Source organism: Colius striatus, chromosome 1 (genome assembly GCF_028858725.1).
Source record: "Colius striatus isolate bColStr4 chromosome 1, bColStr4.1.hap1, whole genome shotgun sequence".
NCBI lineage: Eukaryota > Metazoa > Chordata > Aves > Coliiformes > Coliidae > Colius > Colius striatus.
In genome coordinates, this window is record NC_084759.1 from 116,198,763 (window position 1) to 116,221,106 (window position 22,344).

General features: G+C 44.5%; 1 protein-coding gene across 6 annotated transcripts; it reads right to left on the minus strand.

The window, feature by feature from the left end:
- Positions 1–1,527: 1,527 nt before the first annotated feature.
- NFKBIZ (NFKB inhibitor zeta) lies at positions 1,528–20,749 on the minus strand. Of its 6 annotated transcripts, none has more exons than XM_062003885.1 (12): positions 9,556–9,873; positions 9,003–9,142; positions 8,058–8,094; positions 7,855–7,958; positions 6,951–7,714; positions 6,416–6,521; positions 5,932–6,078; positions 5,520–5,583; positions 4,710–4,879; positions 3,991–4,101; positions 3,703–3,870; positions 1,528–3,046 (listed from the first exon to the last, which is right to left on the minus strand). In XM_062003885.1, the coding sequence occupies exons 1-12, from the start codon at positions 9,785–9,787 to the stop codon at positions 2,993–2,995; spliced, it is 2,097 nt and encodes a 698-aa protein (XP_061859869.1). In that variant the 5' UTR covers positions 9,788–9,873; the 3' UTR covers positions 1,528–2,992. The 6 variants fall into 6 exon arrangements, with proteins under 6 accessions (XP_061859869.1, XP_061859861.1, XP_061859877.1 ...); XM_062003877.1 differs by having other exon boundaries at positions 7,855–7,961; XM_062003893.1 differs by lacking the exon at positions 9,556–9,873 and adding an exon at positions 20,521–20,749 and having other exon boundaries at positions 1,528–3,870; positions 7,855–7,961.
- Between the last annotated feature and the right edge of the window lie 1,595 nt (positions 20,750–22,344).

Genomic DNA, 22,344 nt, shown 5'->3' on the forward strand with positions numbered 1-22,344 from the left:
GACTTCCAGGGATGAGTTTTTGAACAGAGCAGGAGCAAAGCAAACAATCCACGAACACTCCCCTGAAGCACTCAGGTGACTCAAAGACAGTTTTCCTATGTTTTCTTCTCATGAAGGGTGCAACTAGTATCAGTGGAGCCAGACTGAAACCATGAACTACTAAAAGCCTAATAGTAATGATTTGATTAAAGGGTATAATCTAGTCTGGTCTCAGGTCTGCAAGTGTCCCTTAGCAAGGCTCCAGGGAAGAGCCAAGAGCCGGGCAAGCCTGCAGTATATTACTCCACCCTTCCACACAGAGAGGACTGCCTCGCATGGTTAATCTCTTCAGTAACTCTTCAAAAAAAACCTATTTCACTGTTCAGGTGATGGAGCTGTGGCACAGGCTGCCCAGAGGGGTTGTGGAGTCTCCTTCCTTGGAGGTCTTCAAGACCCGCCTGGACATGTTCCTATGTGACCTGATCTAGGTGAACCTGCTTCTGCAGGGATGTTGGACTAGATGATCTCTAAAGGTCCCTTCCAACCCTACCATTCTGATTCTATGCACCCACGCCTTTCCTGTACCAACAGATGTCCTGTTTCTACCACGTTCTTCCACTGTCTCAAGGAATTGGATCCTGTTGTCTGTTGTGTACTTGGCACTTCCATTAATAGCCGCCAGCACTCATGCTGGAAGAGACAATGAGCAGCTCATCCCGATCCAGTTTCTCTGGCCTGACGTGACACTGCAGGCCTGTCATTCCTGCTGTCAGACATGGCTTTTGCAGCTGAAGAGCCCTTATTTGCTCTGTTGTTCCCTGGAAGGAAGATCCTCCACACCCCTGGGATTATTCCAATCTTAAAGTGCTTTCGTCTGAAGGAGCACCCTAATCACACACAGCATTAAGGCAGGAGAGGACAAGAGGTTGATAGAGTAGCATAGGAAGCACTCTAGTTTTTCAGTTCCTTTCCCAATTCTAATGCTTCATCTGCTTTTCTTGACTGGTGCCATCTCGCCAGCTCAGGGCTCAGCAAGGATGGTCCCTAATAACAGTTATTCCTCCTAAAAGGTCACAGCCAGCTCAGAAACCATGTTTTTATTTGTGAAAAAAGAAGAGTCTTTTTTCCATCTGTATAGCCTCACTTGCTCATGAAGACTTGCACCTGTGCTATGACCACTGCTTGTGTCCGAGCTGTAAGGATTTAGGACCAAGGAAGTCAGGGAGAAAACAAGACATTGTCAGAACTGCTATCATTCTTCCAAGTATACAGGGCTAGGTGTTCAGGTAACAACTTGCAATTTGGACAACTCTTTGGGACGCATCTACTAAACACACAAACAACGCAACTGCATGGTGTATGACCCAGAACACCCAAGCATCAGCTTCAAAGCCTGCATCAAAGAGAAAGCATAAACAGCAGGATGAAAGACTTAATTTCACACTTAACAAATGGACCTGCACCAGTCTCACAGTATTGCCATGCTAAAAACAGTTTTATTTCAAGCTTGATGCCATCATTATTTGTATAAGATAGTAACCAGCAGAATTTAATCAGCTTGTTTATTCAAACACAAGTTACATGAGACCCTTCAAGAAATACATTGCAACTAGGCCTCCACACATCAGTTTTTCACTTAGCTTGTCTACAAGACATACTTTGTCAAAACAGCGCAGATTAATTAAAACAGTTATGGCAGAGAATTGCATGTGACAGAAAAACAGTTTAACAGCAAAGACCATACAGAGAATATATTACTGGATAATAGCTCGGCACAGATCATTCAGGAAATTATAGGAGGAAGTTTCTTCCAACAGAACACAAGTATTCAGCCTCATTGGTAAGTATTTTGCATTAATACCCATAATTATTAAAAAATAGAAAAACATTAACTTAAATTTTACTTGGCTAGCCACTATACCTATAAGGTAAAACCATAAATGGACTAACTCTGCTTAGGAAGTGAAAAACGCTAAGTCTCTAGAATTAACTAGAGCCCAATTCAGCAAACTAATGCTGCATGTGCTAAAGTCCTACTGACACTAGTGGGGCTTACACATGTTGAAGTATTATAATGAACAGAAATTTTTCAGCATGCATCAACAGTTAAGTACATGCTAAATACTTTCACTGAATGGGGATCATATTCTTTGAAGTACAAAGTTATGTACACACTATAGAAGTCACAATCTTTCTCCCTCAATCTCTTGTCGCACCAAAAGAAAAACCTCCACGGAGTACAAGGAAAAACTGCTGCAGTCCCCTGAAGAAGCACAGCTTTTCATATTTTATTAACAACTCAAACATCATACACAAATAAGTACTAGGGACAACCTATCCTAATTGTACTCTTGGTCTTCAGTCTTTCAAAAGAACCACATTTACCCGACTGGCAACAGTATGGTATTATAACTTGAAATAAAATTTGCAAGTTCAACATCAAGGAACTTGTTTCTTCAGTTCATTCCACAAGCAATCAATAGATTCTCAGAACTATACAGCTGTACAATGTGAATGACTATACACAATCCTGCCCAAGATACTGGAAGAAAGCTACCAAATTACATAAATAAATGTTCAACTTGAAAAACATTTTTCTTTCCTTTTGCACTAATATTTATTAAAAACACAACAAAAAATTGCTGCAGTGTTGACATGTATCCGCCCTCTCTATATAAAAAGATTTCCTGTAGAATTGTCCTTGTCCAGAAGTTATCTGTATGGCTGTTTAAATAAAACCACTCTTGCTGTAGCTATGAAATCCAGATATCCTGGCAAATATTCCACGTACTTGGGAATGAAACATTCCCATCTGGTCAGAGGAATTTGATTGTTAGGTTTGGTTTTTACTTTTACTCTTATATAACCCACTATATGATAGTGAACAAAACACTTTTGTTTCATGGAAACAACTAACATCTGCCCACACCAGGCAAATGGTCTATTTACAGATACATTAGGACTGCCTGACTGACAGTGAGTGTGAGTTGCTGAACTCCAAGAAACATGGAGCTTAAAATGGCGACATTCTCTGCTGAATCGCCTTCCCTTTTAGGATACGTCTTATCTGAAGAAAAGAAAAAGACAAAACCATTAGTATTCATCATCCTAAAGTGAGTCATTACACTAAAAACTAAAACAACAAACTAGAGCCAGTCTTGCATTCCTGCTTTGTCTTAGCCTATGTTGAGTTCAGGTACACCAGGACTGATCCAATTTTGCGGTAGTTAAGCCAATGAAAGGCAAGAGAATTACTCAGTTTCTTAATAGCTTCTTTGGTCAAGACCTCTCTCGTCACATATTTGTATAGCTACCAGGAAAAGAGGATTTTCTTTATTATTCAGGCCTAAGAACTGCCATTACTAATTACTACAAGAAAAACAAAAGATCTCAGACCATATTGAGATGAACAAGAGAAAGGACATGACCTCCAGCATCTTGGAAGGCTAGAAAGAAAGCAGCCTATCTTGACAGGAAAGAACTTTTGAGATGGAAAAAATAAAAGCTACAAGTAAAATCTATAATTTCCTGTCTTTGTATGTGCTGCCTGATCCTGACATTAAAACCAGAGATCCCCGAATAAAACAGCATTTGCCAAATCTTTTCCTTAAAAGCTACAATTCAAAAATCCCCAAACAAAAACTTTCAAAGAGGAATAAGGCTTTTGCATAGGTGGGGAGAGACAGGAGCAGAGGAGAGGGTTGTTTGGTTTGTTTTTTTCACCTGTTCTCCTACAAGGCCATCAGGAACCAGGTGAACGGGTTGCTCATTCTCCAAGTTCCTGGCACTTGGATCAGCTCCCTTTCTCATCAGCAGGCGCACAGCATCCAACTGACTCACCCGATACTGCAGGCTGGCAGCCACATGGAGGGCCGTGTTGCCATTGTAAGCCTGGGGAATGCAAAAGTCATTCTACTGAGACAAGGCAGGGGCCCAAGTCACCAAGACACTCATGGTGCCACACACCTGCACATCCCAGATTCTACCTGCATTCTGCAAAAGTCACCGTACCTTTGCGTTAATGAAAGACAGACAGTTGGGCAGCTCCAAGAAGAGACGAATGAGCTCCAGGTTTGCTTCTTCTGCTGCCAAGTGTAAGGCTGAGCGACCACTTTTACGATCCTATCAAAAAAGAGACACTGTTAAGTCTTCCTCACAGGTGCCTCACCTATCCAAGGTGCACATGCTGACAAAATTTAAGAGCAGAATGTTGAGCAAACATATTCGCATTGAAAGCCAACCTGAATATATTTTAAGATAAGTATCTAATGAACAGTGGACCAGATCTCATTTGGCAGTAAGATTACAGAGCTAAAATACCAAATGTTACATCAAGCAATGGTCTGGCACAGTTGAGACCTAAACTGGACAGGTAAGCAGTTTAGCTAACATTTGCTGTTCAAGAACAAGGTATCATCAGCATCCTATCGCTATGGATATCCCAGAGTGCTTTAAACATATTCTCACTTTTAAGACATAACCAAGTGCAGACAGGATAGCATCATTCAAATCAGAAATTAGACTGTCACCTCCCTCTTTCCACAGGGTTCATTTGCATTGGTAATACTTTGCTCTGAATAAGTGCAACATTCTTATTCCACTTGGGTAAATTAAGATGTAGGGAAGCTTTCAAATTAGTCTACTTCCCTTTGTAATAAAGCTGAAATGTAGTGTGGGAGAAAGGGACATGCTCTGCACTCTGGCACTTCAGACAAGGCCATTTTATTTACCTTTGCTTCAACAGAGGCTCCCATTTGTATCAGAATCTTGATGGTTTCTACCAGGCTCTTGTTTCTCAGCAGAAGCTCCTGGACCTCAGGGGAGTGAGGTGGCTGACTGTTTTGCAGTTCATGCAGCACAGCATTATGGGCCAGAACTGCACAGTGCAATGCTGTCAAACCTTATGACAAAAAAAAAATCATTAATGATCAAAGGCAATACAGAAGTATTGACCATCTGCTTGTTGCAAAGTATGGATAAAGAAGCTTCCAGCTCTGTCAAGCCCAGCAACAGTTCCGTATTTGTAAATGATGGTGACTGCTCGTGAGTGGCTCGAGTTTGAGATTATCTATCACCACAGCAGTAGAAGTAGCAAACTACTGCGAGCTCTCAGCCAGTAGATTATGAAAAAATCAGTTTCTAATACATTTGTTTTACAAAATGTACATTAGAAAGAGCTGTTGTATAGAAGAGGTTCAACTAAAATGGTGCTCTAATGTCAGAGAATCTGGCTTCTTTACCCACCAATGTATCACTGACACTCAAGTATTTTAAGCTATAGTCAATTAATATCTACACTCTCTGTGCCAAACATAGCAACCGCTTGTAAGAGGAAGGAGGTCCCAACAGGCACAGACTAACCACGTTTTTATCTGATAGATACACCAATTGTAATGTAATTTCAACTGTAATTTAAGCTTCAACCTGGCAAAGACATGCTACATTTTATTGCTTCTCACCCAGAATAACATTCACATCATCAGCTATAAAACATCGTAACATCCAGTAACTCTGTAAATAATAAACTCTTAACTGCTCACCATCATAGTTTGTTGCCTCAAGGTCCACATACTGATTGCTCCCCATGGCTCCCTTTTGGATTGCCTACAAAAGTGAGAACAGGTATGCATTTAAGGTCTTATCCAAACCACATATCGCTTCCTCAAGCTTGTGTACAGTCTTAACGCAACAAAGTTGCAATAAACAACAGCATTAAGAAGAGATTCATTGTTTTCATAGACTACAGGATTCCACCAAATTACTCTCAAACATTGGTGAGAACCTTGATGTGAAATTCAGTCTCTAAGGCATTACTGTAGAGCCTCTGAGATGTATTCGCAAGCCTCCACAAAGATAAAGGGAAGACTGGTGTTTTCAGAGTTTCCCAAGACAACTAATATGAAGTGTAAGCATTAATGGTCAGAGGCAGAGCTACACCTGCCTGGTTCTTACCTGAAGGACCTGGGCATGCCCCTTCTCAGCACAAACATGCAACGGTGTTCTACCCCAGCAGTCTGTGGTGTTGACTTGAGCCCCCAAGCTAACCAAGTCCTGCACAATAAGGTGCTGATTGGCAGCCACAGCAACCTGGAAAGCACTCTGCCAACATCAAGAAGAAAATTTAAGCTACTAGTCATCTGATCTCTTAACAGGAAAGAGCAACTAAAACAAACAAGCGAAAAAAAAAACCCTAGCTACCTGGTATTATTTAAGCAGTGATTATGAATACCAGGAAGCCAGGACAAATGAAGCGGAGCATGTAGTTTTCCCAGCTCAAGGTGATCTCAAGAAGTATTAATAGCTCAAGGTTAATATTAGTATGCAGGCTAAATATCAGGGTTAATAATAAATAAGCACTTCACCACATCTTCAAGCTCCAGACATACAGAAGCACTCAGGTGCACAAAGCAGGTGCAGAGACTTTCATGACCCTCACCTGGCCATTGTGCTCTTTAATATCCAGCATGTGCAGGGCGGCCATCTTCCTTGCAAGAACATAGGAGAGTGCTCTTCGGCCCTGGGCAACAGCAATGTGGAGGAAGCTGTGGGAAGGAGGGGAAACAGAGTTACACCACCATACAAATTAAGGCTCCAGACACTACAGATCTAAACATCAGGGAGGGGTATCACACTGCCAGCTCCAGACCACCTCTGCATGATAGGTATCTTCTTTCCAGGGCAATTTAAAGCATCTAAATTAGAATCTTTTTCTTTTCATTTACTAGATAAAAGTCTAACACTAAGTACCTGAAATTACAACAGTACAAACACCTGTCTACTCAGTTTGCTGCAACTCTGGGCATCACAGCCCATCATCAAGACCACACGTTTCTCTTGATGAGTGAAACTACAGCACTAATGACACAAGCACTGCTAACAAACTGCTTCCATTACAACCCCATGGTCCACCAAAACCCAGACACGATCATTCCCCAACCTTCCACATCAGAAATACAAGAAACAGCACTCACGTGTCTCCATCCGAGTCTTTTGCAAGGAACTGGTCTTGAGAGATGTTAGCCAGCTTGTTTTCCTCCTGCTCCACTTGCCATTGAAAAAATGACTTGCCTAGCTGTGTTGTGCTTCTGGCAATGTTTTGGTCAGGTAGAGAGACATTCAACGTAGCCACAGAGACACTGCGCTCCAGACTACCATAGATGTTACCAGAAAGCAAGCTGAAATTGGGAGTGTGGGAGATGACATCAGCCTGTGGAGGGGCACTGCCCAGCGGCTGGAGGGGAGTGGAGATGCCCTCCGAGCCTTCCGAGTCGTTCAAGAGCGAGGAGAAGCTCTGCGATGGACAGTACTGGAGTTCATGGCTCTCAAAGGTGTTCTGCTGATAGGCAGGAGACTGGTCATTGGCAGCAAAGGGTCTGTACTCCAGGGAGGCATCCGAAGGATAGCTCTGTGACAAATCTTGGTTCTGGGATGGAGGGAACTGGTAATGCGGCGGCGGGTCGAGCATATGGTGGGAGGTGTGATCCTGGAATGCCTGGTACTTCTGGGATGGGGAGAAAGTCTGCGTGCCTGGGCTGTCCTGGTACTGCTCACCAGGTGAGCTGTGACTGGAGACAGGGTGCAACCAGCTAACCTGCACTGTGTTCAGAGACACAGGGCTTGACTCGTTCTTGATGTTTATAATATTCTGAAGCAGATCAGAACTGCTGTCATGCTTTGAGTCGTTTTTATGAGTCTCCTCCATGTTATCCATAGAGGTTGGTGTCTGGGGTGGTGTCTGTCCAGAAAAAAGAAAACAAATAAGGAAAGTCAAAACAAGGCCCAGAAGGTTACAAGCGTAGCTGTATCTCATAGCTCCTGATCACACAGTCAACCGAAAAATAAAGGCACGGGAAAAAAAAAGTCAAGCAAGCCTACCAGGAGGTGTGGGTGAACATTAGCTTGGCGCTTGAAAGAAGGTCCATCGGAAAGATGCTCAGGAGCCTTTCTTTTGCCACTGTGACCTAGGATGCTCTTCAGATCTGCTGGAAAGAAAATAAAATTAGATTCAATTTGGAGGTTACTCTTGCAATTCACTTGGAAAATTTTACAGCAGGGTATTTTTGAAAAGGGGGCTTTACCTGTGTATTGGTCGTAGTTCACCAATCCTCCTTGTGCCTTTTGAGAAAAATTCAGATTGCTTCATTATTGTAATGTTATTTCAAGGAAAAAAAACCCCAAACCAAGAAGAAAGTGGCAGCAACTTGCTTCTATAAACACAGAATATACCTTAGAATAATTCTAGTACATGATTTTCTAACCCTAATTTAATTGCTTTTAATTAAGGTTAGAAAATTGAAAGATATTTATAGAGCTTAAATGAAAACTGACATTTCTTCTTAAGGCTTTTTCACCTACTTGTTAATGATATCATGAAACTCCAGAAAATCTAGTGAAAGACACTGACACTGAGTTCTGAGGATTTTCTTTTTAAACATAAATAAGCTGTCCAATTTTATACTTTCAATACGACAAAATCTGCCATGTGAAAATGTTCCCGTGCCAACTTCAATCTGGGAAGCTCAAAAACCCCCAACTCAGATCTTTTCTAAAACAACTAGAAAACCCCTTCCACCTTCCCACAATTCCCTGTATTTTTTTCCATTTTCCTCTTTTCAGACTGGAGGGGGTCTGCCTTTACCCTTGTGCACTCTGCGCAGAGGAACATAACAGCTTAAGAAGCAATTCTCTTCCGAGAAGATTCCCCGGCTCTTCCAATGAATGACCTCATTCGAGTCAAAAGGGAGTTTCTGTGGTTTCACAACACAAATGCATCTTTATCCAAACTCCCCTTTAGAATATAAAGCTCAGTAAGAATGTTTTTAAGTGTCTCCTTCTCTTGCAGTAAGCCCTCTCACTTAGTTCTGTTCTTCCATTACGTATCGAAAAGGAAAAACACTGACTCCAGCCACATCAGATAAAAGCAGTGGGTTCCTTTCCAGCTTTATTGCGTGCCTTTTTTTTTTTTTTGCCAGCTTCAGTAACCATTAAAAGCAATTATGTCAGTGCTGAAAAATGCTGGTTACCTTGCTCTCCTCCGTGGCAGAGCCCGAAGACATCTGTTTGCTGCTCCTGAAGTGCATCAGGAGCTCCTTCACCGAGTTCTTCACACGGACCCCCTGGAAAGGTCCTCTGTGCTGCTTTCCCCCCGCCATGTGCTGTTCAACTGTTGAGACACGAAAACAGGAGACGAATTTAAGCCGCTAGCTCCGTTTTCACGTTAAAACAAAAAGAAAAAAATAACAGAAGCGGCAGCGCTGCTATCGCAGAGAACAAACGGCCTAACCCGCCAGCGCAAACGGGAAGAGCCGAGGCGACGCGCCCTCCCCCCGCGCCGTCTCCGAGGCGTGCGGCTCCCTCCACTGCCTCCGCGCCCGGACGCCCCCCGCCCGCTCCCGCCGCCCTGGAAACACCCCGGCGCTGGGCGCACTCCCGCTTTTCACCGCTTCGGGGGCCTTTAAGCCCAAAAGAGTGCGCGACCGGCTTCACTCTCGGATGGGGACAGGGTTGCGGGAATCGCGGCTCCGCGCCCTCTCCCGGGCCCAGGGGGCCGGGACCGCCGCCGGGGCTACGCCGTACCTTGCAGCGCGGGGCGGGCGCCGCCCCGGGGGTCCCTCCGGCCGCCGCCGCGGCTGCTCACCGAGAGGTCCGAGTCCGAGCCCGGCGAGCCCGGGGCGGAGTGCGCCGGCGAGCAGCTGCCCTCACTGGAGTGGGGTGAGGCCCCGTAGAAGTAGGCGAGATTGATGGGGCTGCTGAGAGCTCCGCCGTCGACGCCATCGGGCGCCGCGTCCCGGCTGCTCTCCACGATCATGGCGGTGCCGCGGGGCGGCGGCGGGCGGCGGCGGAGTGCGGCGGGACGCGAAACGGGCGCGGGCAGGGGCACTGCCAGGGCTGAGCGGGCGGGCGGCGAGGCTGCGATTGGGAGGCGGCCGCCCCGGCGGCGGCACTTATAGCGACTCCGCCCCCCCGCCGGGGCAGGGCCGCGCTTCCCGTAAGGGCGGGGGACGGCCGCGGTCGCGCCGGGGTGGGGCGAGACAGGGGGCGGGGATCGGCACCCGCCTCCCTCTGCCCCTCCCGCGGCCCCCCCGGCTCCCGGGAGCGCGGCGCGGGGCACCGGCACCGACAGCAGGTCCAACACCCACCCGCTCCCCTGGCACGGGCACCGGGCAGCGCCGCTGCGGGCCCGCCGGGGGATGGGGATTGGGGGAATGGAGATGATCGAGGTGGAGTTGGGGAGTGATGGTGATGATGATGATGATGAAGGGGATGGATGCCACCTAACACTCTGCCCTCCCAAGTTTACCCTGGAGGCCTCCCGCGGTTTTTGCAGTCCCCACTCCTCGCTCGAAACGCACGCGGCCCCAGATTTCCACCCTCTTGTGCAGCCGCGATCATCACCCTCAGCCTCTCGCCGCTGCTGCTGCAGACCCGCGGGCCCGTGCGCGCGGAGGCCCTCATCCCCTCACCCCAAGCCCGGCCGGTCTCGGCTCCGGGGACATGGATTTTGGAAGGTCGGGGTTGTGGTTTGGTTGGTTTTTTTTGGTCACGTGCATCAAGCGGGTAAGCATCCAGAAAGAAGGGGAACCTGAGCGGTTACTCACAGCAGAGATGAATCATCAGCTTCCTCTGTTATCGGAGCGTGTAGCAGGCAGGGGGCAGGCACAGGAGTTATTTTGGGTTTAGGTTGCACCATACTGCGGTGGCAAAGCCTCTCTGTCGAGGCCAGCAAGGAGAAGCGGGTAAGCAATACGATGCTGAAAGGAAAAGCGGACGAAACTGCCAGCGATTGCTGTTAACAATGCTACTTGATTTACAGGGCAGGCTTGTCAGGTTTCTGCTTTTCAAACAAACATTTATGCTTTTCTTATTGACACTGAAGTCACCATATTCTAAAACACAAGAGTGAGCTTTTGCCCGTGAGGTCGCGATTAGGATGTTTTTAGCACTGTGGCTACCGCCCAAAAATAGGTAATAAAACAACACGGTATTTCTAAAGTATATTATGCAAATTGGGATTATTATCTATGTTTTAATTGTCTTTAAAAAAAAAAACATGGGACAAGTGCAACGTGAAGTGATATTAATCAGCCCATGAGAAGGCAGGAGGGAATTGCTTCAGGTTATTCTTATATTTCTTCCGCTGTCAGGTGAAGGAATTAACTAGTCAGTTTCCCACTCCAAAGGCTGTTGTCTTACACCATAGATTGACTTTACTCAGTCACGGTAAAATTTGCAAGCGTAACCCATAAAATTAAATCAGGTGCCAAGTGGTGTCAGAAACAGCACAATCTAATAAAGGTTAAAACTCACTTGCTCCCTAATTGGCAGCTCTCATCTCCCAAGGACACCTTCTCCCTCATTTTATGAACCTCTTTACGCAAGTAAGGGTTTGTGAAAACGGGCTGCATGTTTTAAACACATAAGGAGATGGTTCTCTGTTGTTCTTCAAGCCTTAGATCTTGGTTACAATACCTTAGCCTTAGGTAGATGCTTTTAAGTATTTCCTCATTGAGAAGCACTCACTGCTCAGAGCTCCTTTAGCCCCCAAATCCTCTTTGCATGCTCGGTGGCTCATGGGAGAACCCACGACCCAGCTTTCTGAAAGTGGATCTGACTGAACGACCTTTGCAATCTCGTCCTTGCCAGGTAGCCTGGAAACCCAGTCCTTTTATTCTAGCCAGGAGCGTTTCCAACTACTGTATCAAATGGATCTTGTCTTTCAACAAGCAAATGGTAACGTGAATCTTAGAGGTTTATAATGGAGAAAATTAGATTTGGCATCATAGTTGTCTGCATTTCCCTTAAAAAAATGTCAAGAGTAAAAGTGGATTTTAGAACAAAAGTGAATTTATCTCATTGTAGTCCTACTGAGTAATGGAGGGTTCCTAAACCACACATAGGCAGGGACAGACAGTGCCTTTATTCTCGCTATTTGGTAACTATTTTGGAATAGATCTAGGTTAGTCTCTATGTATGAATAAAAACTAATCTGGAAAACAATTTAGTGAGGTTTTTGTCCTAAAGAGAGCATGGAATTTCTTTTTCTCTTCTTCCAAAGTTTCTGCTCTCCTGAAGGCTGAATTGCTGACTTACTCTCCTTTTACCATGCAAAATCCACTTTGGGCAACACTCTGATACCTCAACTCAAACTTGTTTTGTCAGCAGCATCTTATTTATCAGGCCTTTTGGCACAAATCTACTCCCATCCAAAACAGATTAAGACAAATCTAATTCCACCAAGCTCTGTAACAAAAGGCTCTTTCAAAAAGACACACACACCCATGGATTGCACAAGATGAGCTGGCTTCCAGCAGCCTCTTGCTCTCAAAGTGCTTCCATGCAGGTTACTGGTAAATTATTGCTACATCTACAAATTGTAATTATTAACGCTGCAGACCTTAAGCCTCTGTTTTTTTGGCCCAAACACTATGTAACATGTGTGGTGACCCAAACTGCATGAGACGTCTTCAGCCTATGAAAGTTTCTCCTGGGCAGAGTGGCTACCAAAAGTGCTTGTCATCTCTTCTCCTGATGGGAAGGGAAGCCTGGCATAGCCCATACAGACAGCAACAGACTGGGGAAAAGGAGGGGTTAAGGAGATCACTGCAGTGCTCTGGCATCCAGGTGGTTTCAGCCTGCTTTGTCTTTGCTGTACTTCAGTGCAACCCATCAAGCTCTGGAGCTGGAGAAGGCTGCGAGGTGAGCATGGAGGAGAAGTCTGCCTCAGGTCCTCCAGCCGCTGCCTTCCCAGGTTTTTATTGCACCACCTCTATTTACTAGGGTGTATCAATAATGCCAACTAGCGGCCAGTATTAGCCACATTTGTCCTGAAGCCTCTCACGTATACATCTGGAAATAGTGAGATGTGCTTATCTTGGTATCTCACACCTCTACAAAAATATGAAACAAAATGCATTTGTTTCTGAAAACTCTGTTCTTTCCTTCATTCCAGTACCCAGCCTGGACAAGTGTTGTGGAATTAAAACTAATCAGCCTTGGTTTAGATGATACTAATAAACTTGATCACTGCAACAGCTTTAATCACTGCTTTTGAGTGTGTGATTTGTGTGCACCCCTGTGTTACTTTGAAAAGATCTGAAAATCCATTTAAGAACAACAAAAAAAAACAACCCAGTAACAAATCTGTTGTCTAAAAGCCTGCACTCACTGGGTAGGGGTCTCATTGCAAAAGTCAGAGAGGTTGAAAGCCAACACTTTAGACTTTCACCACTAACAAAACATCTAGGCTAATCAAAGCCATGCATCTCCCTTTTGCTATCCTAATCCCAGCCAGCGCAGAGAAAAGATAACACTGGACTTCCTGTGCTGGGCTTCCCTCTGCATTAGATCTCCAGTAACTGTGTTACTGTGTTAGATGGAAACAGCTGAGCCACTGCCCTAAGTCAAAGCAAAAATCAAGAAACCTGTTCAGTGTTTGGGGATTTCTCAGTTAAAACAGATTTCCATGTTTGCAATACTGTTTTTAATTGTAGCCATGAGATTTTGTTTCACACCTGGGCCCTCATTCTGAGAACAGCATTTCAGCAATGGTAGCACAAATTCATACTGAGGGAGACATTTTTCTGCCCAGTTTTCAGCTGCCTCTGACATGAGCTTTGCAGTCAGAGCTGTGATGCCATGAGATAGGGGACTTCTGGGTTGTGCAGGGGGGCAGCAGCAAGGCAGATGAAAGGAAACGTCCAGCAGAACTGCCTGTGATCAGACGTCAATGCCCACATACAGCACAAAGGCACTGAGAGGGTATCAGGCAGACAGGTTGAGGACTGTCAGCTCAGAAAAATCTGGGCTGCAAAGTTCAGGCAGATATTTGTGTGTGCTTGCAAAGAGGTCTTCCTAACATCCTATAGCTTTGTGTGTAAGCGATCACTGTTAATCTAATCCCAAATGTAACTAGTCTCCACCTCTGGATGGTCAAGTGATGTGCCCTCACAGTATACCCTCATGTCCTGGTTCCAGGATTGGTAACAATGCTCTTATGTGAACTCAATTCTGGGATCTCTAGTGAGAGAAACTTGCTCCTTTGGGTGAAGCCTGGGCATGGTTTGCTCCAGGGCTGCTCCCTACAGATAGCATGAGCAAGACTGTACCGGTTTTCTTTCCTAGAAAGCATCCTACCTCCTCTTCTCCTTTAGATATCATCCTTGAAGATATTACTCCAAGTCACACATGCAACAGTTGGGAAAAAAAAAACCCACAAACAAAAAAACAGACAGACAGAAGATGCCTCCTGGGGAGGCCACGTAAGGCTCAGAAGAGAACAAGGCTGAGAAAGGGTTATTCCACTCAAGGATGTGGCCAGTGGGCTATAAGGAAAGGGCTGGCCTCTACAGCAGCCCTGTGCCTGCACTGCTCTGCCCCTGGGACACATGTTGGGGTGAATGCTACAGGGGATGTATGCTTTAAATAAATAAACACACAAATGAATCAAGCCCAGAAAGTGGAGCTTTCCCTGTAGAGCAGCACATAGTCACTCTGCCTGGCACATAGTCCCTCTTAGCTGCAAGTGAGGAACACACCTCTGAGCAGCTATCTGAGCAGCCCACAGTTCAGCGAGCATGGGAGTAGAATAAACATCTCTCTTCTCTCCATCTCCTAAGCAGCAGCACTGGACAAGAGTCAGCCTCCTAGGTAAATTATTTAGCCTGGAGAAGAGAAGGCTGAAAGGAGACATGATCACTCTCAGGAGTTTGTAGTGTGGTGGGGGTCGGTCTCTTCTCTCCAGTAACAAATGATAGGACAAGAGGAAATGCGCTCAAGTTGTGCATATGGAGGTTTAGCCTGGAGATTAGGAAAAACTTTTCACCAAGAGCCCTGGAACAGGCTGCCCAGGGTGGTGATGAAATCACTGTCCCTGGAGGTGTTTAAAACATGTGTAGACAAAGTGCTGAGGGACATGGTTTAGTGGTGGGCTTGTCAGTGTTAGGTCAGTGTTTAGACTTGATCTTAAAGGTCTTTTCCAACAAAAATGATTCTGTGATTCTGTGACTGTGATTCTATGAAAGTGGCAAAGCATGAACTACTATTAACAAGAACTTGGTTTTGCAACATGTTTCTGGAGCAGTGTAACCTTGGTAGTACTTCTTAAACTGGAAATAAAAATCACAGTTTACAATCCAGTTGCTTAATGCAAGTGTATTGATGTCAAATGCCCCTTATTCCCCAATGAGTGTAATTAGCCTCCTGCTCTCAGACTGTAAGCTGAGGTGTGTGAACTCCGCTGGCATGCCTCTGTACCCTTGCAGCATCACCATACAGCATGCAAACCCCAAGCCATCCAGCATAATGCCATGCTTGCTTTTAAAGCAGCACCGAGGAAAAACAGAGGTAAAAGCTGAGTAACCATTCCACTCCTAGAGACTATTTCAGGATCAATACTTGTGTTTGCTTTAACGGTTTAGGAGAGCACACGTCAGCAGGCTGGAAATGGTCCATGACAGGGTATTGCTCTAAAAGTCAGTACAGAAGAGCCAATGTTTCTTCCCTGTTTGCTATACTTGTATTACTACATTTTTCCTAGACATTGGTTTCCAAGACTGACATTCTGGGATTAGCTTGAACTTCAAAAGGGGGTATTCTTCATATTAAAGGAAAACTCAGACTATTTATTTAACATACATCTTTTAGGACTTGCTCCTTTGATCCAAAGAATGGTCACAATTCTACTTTTTTTTTCCTCCCAAGCTGTTTGATATTTTAAAAAAAAAAAATCAAAACAAAACAAACAAACAAGAATAGCAGGCTGCTCTTAAGTAGACCCTTTCACTCTGTGTGTATAAAGTAGTGGAAATTAGTACAGAGGAAAAGAAACCCCAAACCCAGCAAGTGTTGCAAAGCAGATTTTTGTACAAGTAAACAGTTTCCCTGTAGGTACACCTTGTGTTTGTGGACATTCCTCTCACTGTACTCACTGCCCTGGTTAGTCATGTTTTCTCATAAGCTTACATCTCTCATGAGTTTGTTAGTGCCTGAAGTAGGAATGTGTGGCTAAGAAAGACACGTACCACTGATGTCACAGCCTGTAAACAAGGAACAGAACCCGTTTCCCCATAGCAAAGGGCAACATCATATGTGACCTGTAAAGGATAATATGTGTGCATAGAAAAGGTAAATAGTGGGTGTTCTTGTCTCAAAACATTTTGCTTTTTAGACTAGTCCAGTTTAGAAAGGGAGTTAGTGCAGCTTCTCTGTGCTGTTAGGGAGTTTCAGTGAAAATCTGAAAGGGTCAGCATCGGTTTTCCTTGTAACTCATGCTGAAGAACCTTTTCCTTGGGATTCAGGCAATCAACCTGAGCCAAAACCTGTCTTTCTGATCCCACATTCATTTTATTTTCTACTGTGAGATGCAGGAGCCCATGCACAGAAGGTGAATTAAAGTCTGCTGGACTTTGATTTTAGTCTTCCTACCTTTCACAAACAAGGACTACTTCACCTGCAAACCAAAACCATTTCTTAGCATGGATTGCAGAGCTGTCCCAATGCCGCATGATCACTCCACTCTTTAGGACAGGAATAGAAGGAAAAACTGCTTTATCTCGGTGAGATTTTAACCTAGAAAAACAGGGTTTTTTAAAAACTACAGTCTACCCAGGATCCTGCTTTCCTAATCTATCCATTTCTGTGTAGTAACGGGTAACCTATCTAAGGTCAAGGTTGCCATGCATCCAAGCTTTCCAAACACATGTTTCTCTGCTCAAAAATGATGTCCAGGCAGAATTTGAAGATTTACTCGCTTCTTGAATATGGTAAACCAGACACATCTACTGGTTACGAGATTTAACTGGGTTGACCAGTCCAGAAATTCCAGGCATTGTATCAGCACACACACAGATGCCATGGTTACATGGCAGGATCAACACCTGCAGGAAGCCTCAGCACTGATTTGCACAATCCTACACAGCCTTCAAGCATGCCATCAGCTCAAGAGAGCAGATCAGTGTGCAGGAAAGCCCAGACAGAAACCAGACAACCACAGTAAAGCACACTTGTACCATACTAACACTGCAAAGATTGTTGAAGGGAATGCCCTTGTCTTATGTCTGGATGTTATTTCACTGTGTTTTCCAGTTTATAGAGTTTAAATGCCTGCAGTTAGACTTCCATTCACCAAAGAAATCCCAGCTTTCAAAACACATGGCTGTCTGACCTTGGGAAAGTCCTGAAACTCAGTTGTAGAGCTGTACTCAATTAGTCACACAAAAATTCAATCAACAGGAAATTTTCTCATTTAAAAAAGCACCTAAACCGAGACAGTCAAATACAATTTTAGTATGGTGGTGAAAGCGTTAGGTTGCTTCCAATCAATGGTACAAAAACTTTCCTGGTGTTTGGAATTAATTGCATATACTGGGGCAGGTTTCATATTCACAGTTAAATGTGTGCTGGGACAACCGGGATGACATCGCTCTGTCTACAGGTCAGAATCTGCTGCCACAGAAGTCTTAACTACAGATGTCCTATGTTTACGTAAAGGATATTAATATCATGGAAATGATACTAATACCATGTTCCTTCTTTCTCTTACAGACTTAACAGCCAATTGCCACACATTGAGAAAGAAATCCATGAGAGTAATGACAGATTTACAGTGATATGTAAATTGTGCACGAGTTAGCATAAAACATCAAGAAAGCTGGAAATAAACTCTTTGATTTGGTGAGGCATGGTGCAAAGCTCTGTTCCCAGGAGCTGGCTCCCTCCACCAGTTCTTTAGCTGGGAAAAGGCACTAGCAGAAGCCAGACACATCCTGTCTGACAGGACACTGCTCTTCACAGAAGCTAGGATGTTTAAGTTTCCTTTTAATTTCCTGCCAATTTCTTAAGAAGAAAGCAAGAGTAAAGTGTAAAGTTTTTACCTTGAACGTTTTGTCTCTGGAGCTTGTGACTGAGAACCTGAAAAGTCACATGATGGTTTCTCAGCTGCTCCATTAGGATTGAGTTTTGCTGCCTCAAAAGCCTGGGGCTAGAAGCCAAGTCAGGTTAGGCTGTCTGGGCTGCAGTAGGAGGCAGAGCTGAAGCGAGTGGTGGTGCTGTGCCTGCCACACCACTGCTTTGGGCAGCACAGGGGTGGGAAGGGAAGCTTCCCAGAGCCTAGGAGAGCTGCTGGAAGCCCATTTCTAGCAGTTGATGATGACGATGACGATGATGGTATCCCAACTGCCACCTCCAAGGTGGCAGTGGGGCTCTGGTGTAAGCAGGGCAGGTTGCAGGGCTGAAGGCTGCTTGGCTGCCCCAGGCAGCCCAGCACTCAGCTGATGCCTGGCACACAGAGGCAGAGGACATTTCCTTCCCACACGCACCCTCCTCCTATCTGTGGCTATTGAATTCAATGGGTAACGTGAGTTGTTGTAAAAACAGACAATAAAAGGTCTAACTAGCAAAAAAAAAATCAGTATCAATATGATACTGAAATATCATTTGGAGAAGTATGGCCTTCTTCCCAACATCCCTAGCTAATATTGGTCCCTGACCAATGATCACCCAGCCTGGCTGAAGAAGTGCCCTTTCTCTGCAAACCACATTGTCTCAACTGAAAATATCCAACTGCCATCTGAAGTACTTGTAAGCTACTCATCCCCAGCCCTACATAAGTCTCTGATGACACCATAGTACAAACATGCCGCCAGATTTTTGGGGCTCTAAAATCCAGAGTGCATTTCATTCTCTGCAAGAAGCTTAGTTCTCATCTGCCTTCCCTGCCTGCCAAATACCGGCACAGGTAATGAACTGGTGTGCTGCATAATCAGCCTCATGTGGTAAGCCAGAGAAACCCTCACCAGGTGATGAAAAGAAGCTTATGGTTTGGTTTAATAAACCCTTTGGCATAACAAATTTTAAAGTGAAGTTTAAGTTCATTAAACTCACATCTTCATTCCCACAGATTTTTTTGCTAAATTACAAGACAGTAGGTGTAGATCCATATATTTTATATTGGTTTCCCTGAGTTGTCTCACACTGTACCATGGCAGTTTACTCCTGTCAAAGCTCACAGAGTTGTATGCCGTTGATGCTCTACTATTTCAAACTTATTGATGCTTGGCCAGGAAAGAAATCAAGATCATACAAAACACCCACTTCCACTAACAATGATACTCTATTTGGTGCTCTCAGAGCTTAGCTTCCTTTCCATCCATCCATCCATCCATCCATCCTCTGGAAAGCTACTACATCCTTCCCTGAAAAAAAGGAAGATTGTTGCAGGGAGCATTGTACAAACAACAAAGCTATTTAGGGATACTTTGCCCATAGATCACTGTAGGCTTTCAAAAATCCCATCATTCATTGTGGTTTCTTCACCTTTGGTTATTGCCTGTTCCCTTCCCAAAAGCCAGCCATCCTTCCTTACCCAACCCCAAAACACTCGCAGACAATTATAAACATGCAGTTATAAAACACGCGCAAGCCACTTTCAAGGGTATTAGAAGTGAAAATAATAACAAGAAGCCAATATTGCTCCTATCGATTACAAGTTTTAAGCAACAAAGCAAATAAAATCATAATAGTGTACCTTCATGTCGGAGTGTTGAAGTTAGAATTAGCTCTATGGAAAATAAGCCAGTTCTTTGCACCCTACTGGCAATTGATGGTTCCTTATGGCCACGTCTGTGTGAATGACTGAAAAGTTCCTCTGAGGTTTAACAATGTGAAACAAAGAAGTAGAAGCAAGGAAATTGGTTTGGGTTTTTTTTTTTTTCTCTTCTCTCACAAAAGTCCTGCTTATTCTGTTTTTCTGGTCACAGAAAAAAAAAAAATACCCTAACCACCACCACCTGAAGTTTATCTTAAGTTTATTGCAGCTCCAAAGTACCCAAGTGCTCTTTTTATTGCAGCGTATCACGCACCACTTATCTTTCAGCCCTGGTTAACTGAGGAGCAGAGGGGGTGTTATGACATGTGAGAGGAAGCTGCAGGGTGGAGGAGGAGGGTGGTGTGAGCATGGCTCCCTGGACTTTTTCTACATGGTGGAATTTCCCAGGCAGGGTAAGCCCTGGTGGGGACATTCCCCTGCCAAAGAGGCTGGCAGGAAACCCCAGGCTGGCGTAATGCTGCCAAAAAAGGGTCTTGAGATTTGCTACAAGAACAATGAAAGAGAGTTGTACAAGAAAGTGATGAAGAGAAACGTGCAGTGTACAACATGGCAAGGTTTCTTGCCTGACAGAGTCAGGTTCCCCTCTTTGCCCTCTTTGTCTGAATGGCTGCCTGTATGGCCACAAGCAGTCAAGCTGCATCTAGTAGCCCTTTTCTGTCCTGGCACTAACAGGGACAAGCAAGTGCCTCTGTAGCAAAAGAAAAAAAAAAAAAAGAGCTTCAGCTTTTGGGAAGTGAAGCAGAGCAAACACCTCTCCTTGCTAACTGCTTGGATTTCAGTTAGATTTTGCCTTCAGAAAGGTTGGGATGAGCTTTCCAGAGACTAGTGTCAGCGTGAAAGCTGCATGCAGTCAGAAGCCTGATTAAAAGGAGGATGAAGGCTGTAAAAAATAAAAGTACTCCTTTATGTCATAGATGTATCAGATATAAAATAGTTACCTTCTCCAGTAGACACAATAACCTTCACCATGGAAGACGTTCCTAGGATTTTCCTAGAAGGTGAGACAATCCATATGAATCATACTCCCATTTCTTCTCCTTTCAGCTGCAGCACAGGCCAGGATTTACCATGCTTGTCAGACATAGCAAGCAAGGACAGGACACTCAAATCTTCTCAGAGCAGAGACTGTGGCTTCAGTGCCTTCTGTTACCCCTGGTGAAGCACAGTTAATGCATACGGTTCTCAGCGGCTGGCATCAAGGCAAAAGCACTGAACTACTTATTCCCCTGCTCGTTGCATCCCCAGTGCCTCCTGCATCGGAACATAGATGTTAAAAACAAGTTAAGAAAAACCCCTCAGACTTCACCTCCACCCGAGCCCTGACTCAGCAAGCTGCAGGAGAGTGGAAGAAGAAAACGTTTCCTTCCCAAAGGTGATCATTTTGAAACCTTTCCCCTGCAGGCAGGAAACACTGTGTGGGCTCTATCTTCCTGTTCGTAGATGTATTGTATCAGTGGAACATGTTCAACTGATAATCTTGATGGGTTCAATACTTTCCTTTGAAGTAAGGCAGTTTGTTCCAGCCAGGACTGGTATTTGATTGTTTGCTCACTGAAGACCCACGGTCTATAAACATGCCTGAGGTCAGCCCTCTCCCAGGCACCACTGTCTGCGGAAACAGACAATCCCTGCTGCAAAGAAAAGGAAAACCCAAATATGACAAGAAACAAACAGATCCACAGAAGGGTAGAGTAACAATGTCATGGCCAAACAGATGATGTGTGTCAGGTCAGGATGAAAAGTCATGACTTCAGTCAGAAATCAAATATCTACTTGTAGAAGTATTTGTTGCACAGAACAGGGACAATGGGACATCAGGAAGAAATTTGTTCATGTGAAGAACCTATGTTTCAAACAGTAGATATGAAATTATTGCTATTGGAAGATACACACATAGTGGGCACGTTTTACAGCAACATAAAGGAAGTGTAGTATCTGATCATTACTGGAGCTCTTGATTTTTTTGCATTAGGTTTTTAAGACTTTTTCCATAAAGTAACTTTGTCTACTTTTACTTTTCGAAGCAAAGGCAAAAATGAGACACAGTAGAAGCAAATAATGATAATACAAATACATAGGGCAAAAATGATAAAGGTGGAGCAGAAATAAATGATTATAAGGAAGAAACATCTTAAAGACAGAAATAGCTGCCTTGCCAGCGGCAAGTGACAATTCCCTCAGAGCAATTGATTCAGGCAGAGAAAGGGTGCAGGCAGGACTGGAAAGCATGACTCATGCATCCCAGGGAAAACTAGAGGGTAGGAAGAAGTGGAAAGAACAGCACTCAGCATGATGAGGCAAGGGAAGGGAAACATTGTGGTTCTTTCACTGCAGGTACTTTTTCCATGCCTCTCACCTGCTGAGCTCCAACAGGCTTGTCCCACCTGGAACTCTTTGGAGTGGGCTGCCATTCCATGGCAGAGCAATAGTACTTATCATATAACTAGTCCCGATCATTGCAAACAACCTGCAGCAGCGTCCCCTATCAAGCTGAACCCAAAAATAACAGGTTTGGAGAGAGGGCCCAAGCATATGGGCACTGGATGAAAAACACTTGTCTATTTTCAGAGCTGGGGAGGGAAGGGAGAGAGTAACAAGTGATGGAGCAGGACAAAATGTTTAATGGATGGCTGAACAAGAGAACACTGACTGCCACAACATGTTCTTGCTGTCAGACCACACAATCTGCTAAATATTCTGCACCATGGGAAGAACTGATGTGAGATGGATGGTTCTATCGCAGTAAAGTTCATTCCTCTAGA

Coding starts and splice junctions, on each gene's coding strand:
- NFKBIZ (XM_062003863.1), bottom strand. CDS start 9,787: ATGATCGTGGAGAGCAGCCGGGACGCGGCGCCCGATGGCGTCGACGGC. Junction 7,962..8,057: donor GAACTACGACCAATACACAG/GTAAAGCCCCCT, acceptor TTTTCTTTCCAG/CAGATCTGAAGAGCATCCTA. Junction 5,584..5,931: donor GGCATGCCCAGGTCCTTCAG/GTAAGAACCAGG, acceptor TCACTTTTGTAG/GCAATCCAAAAGGGAGCCAT.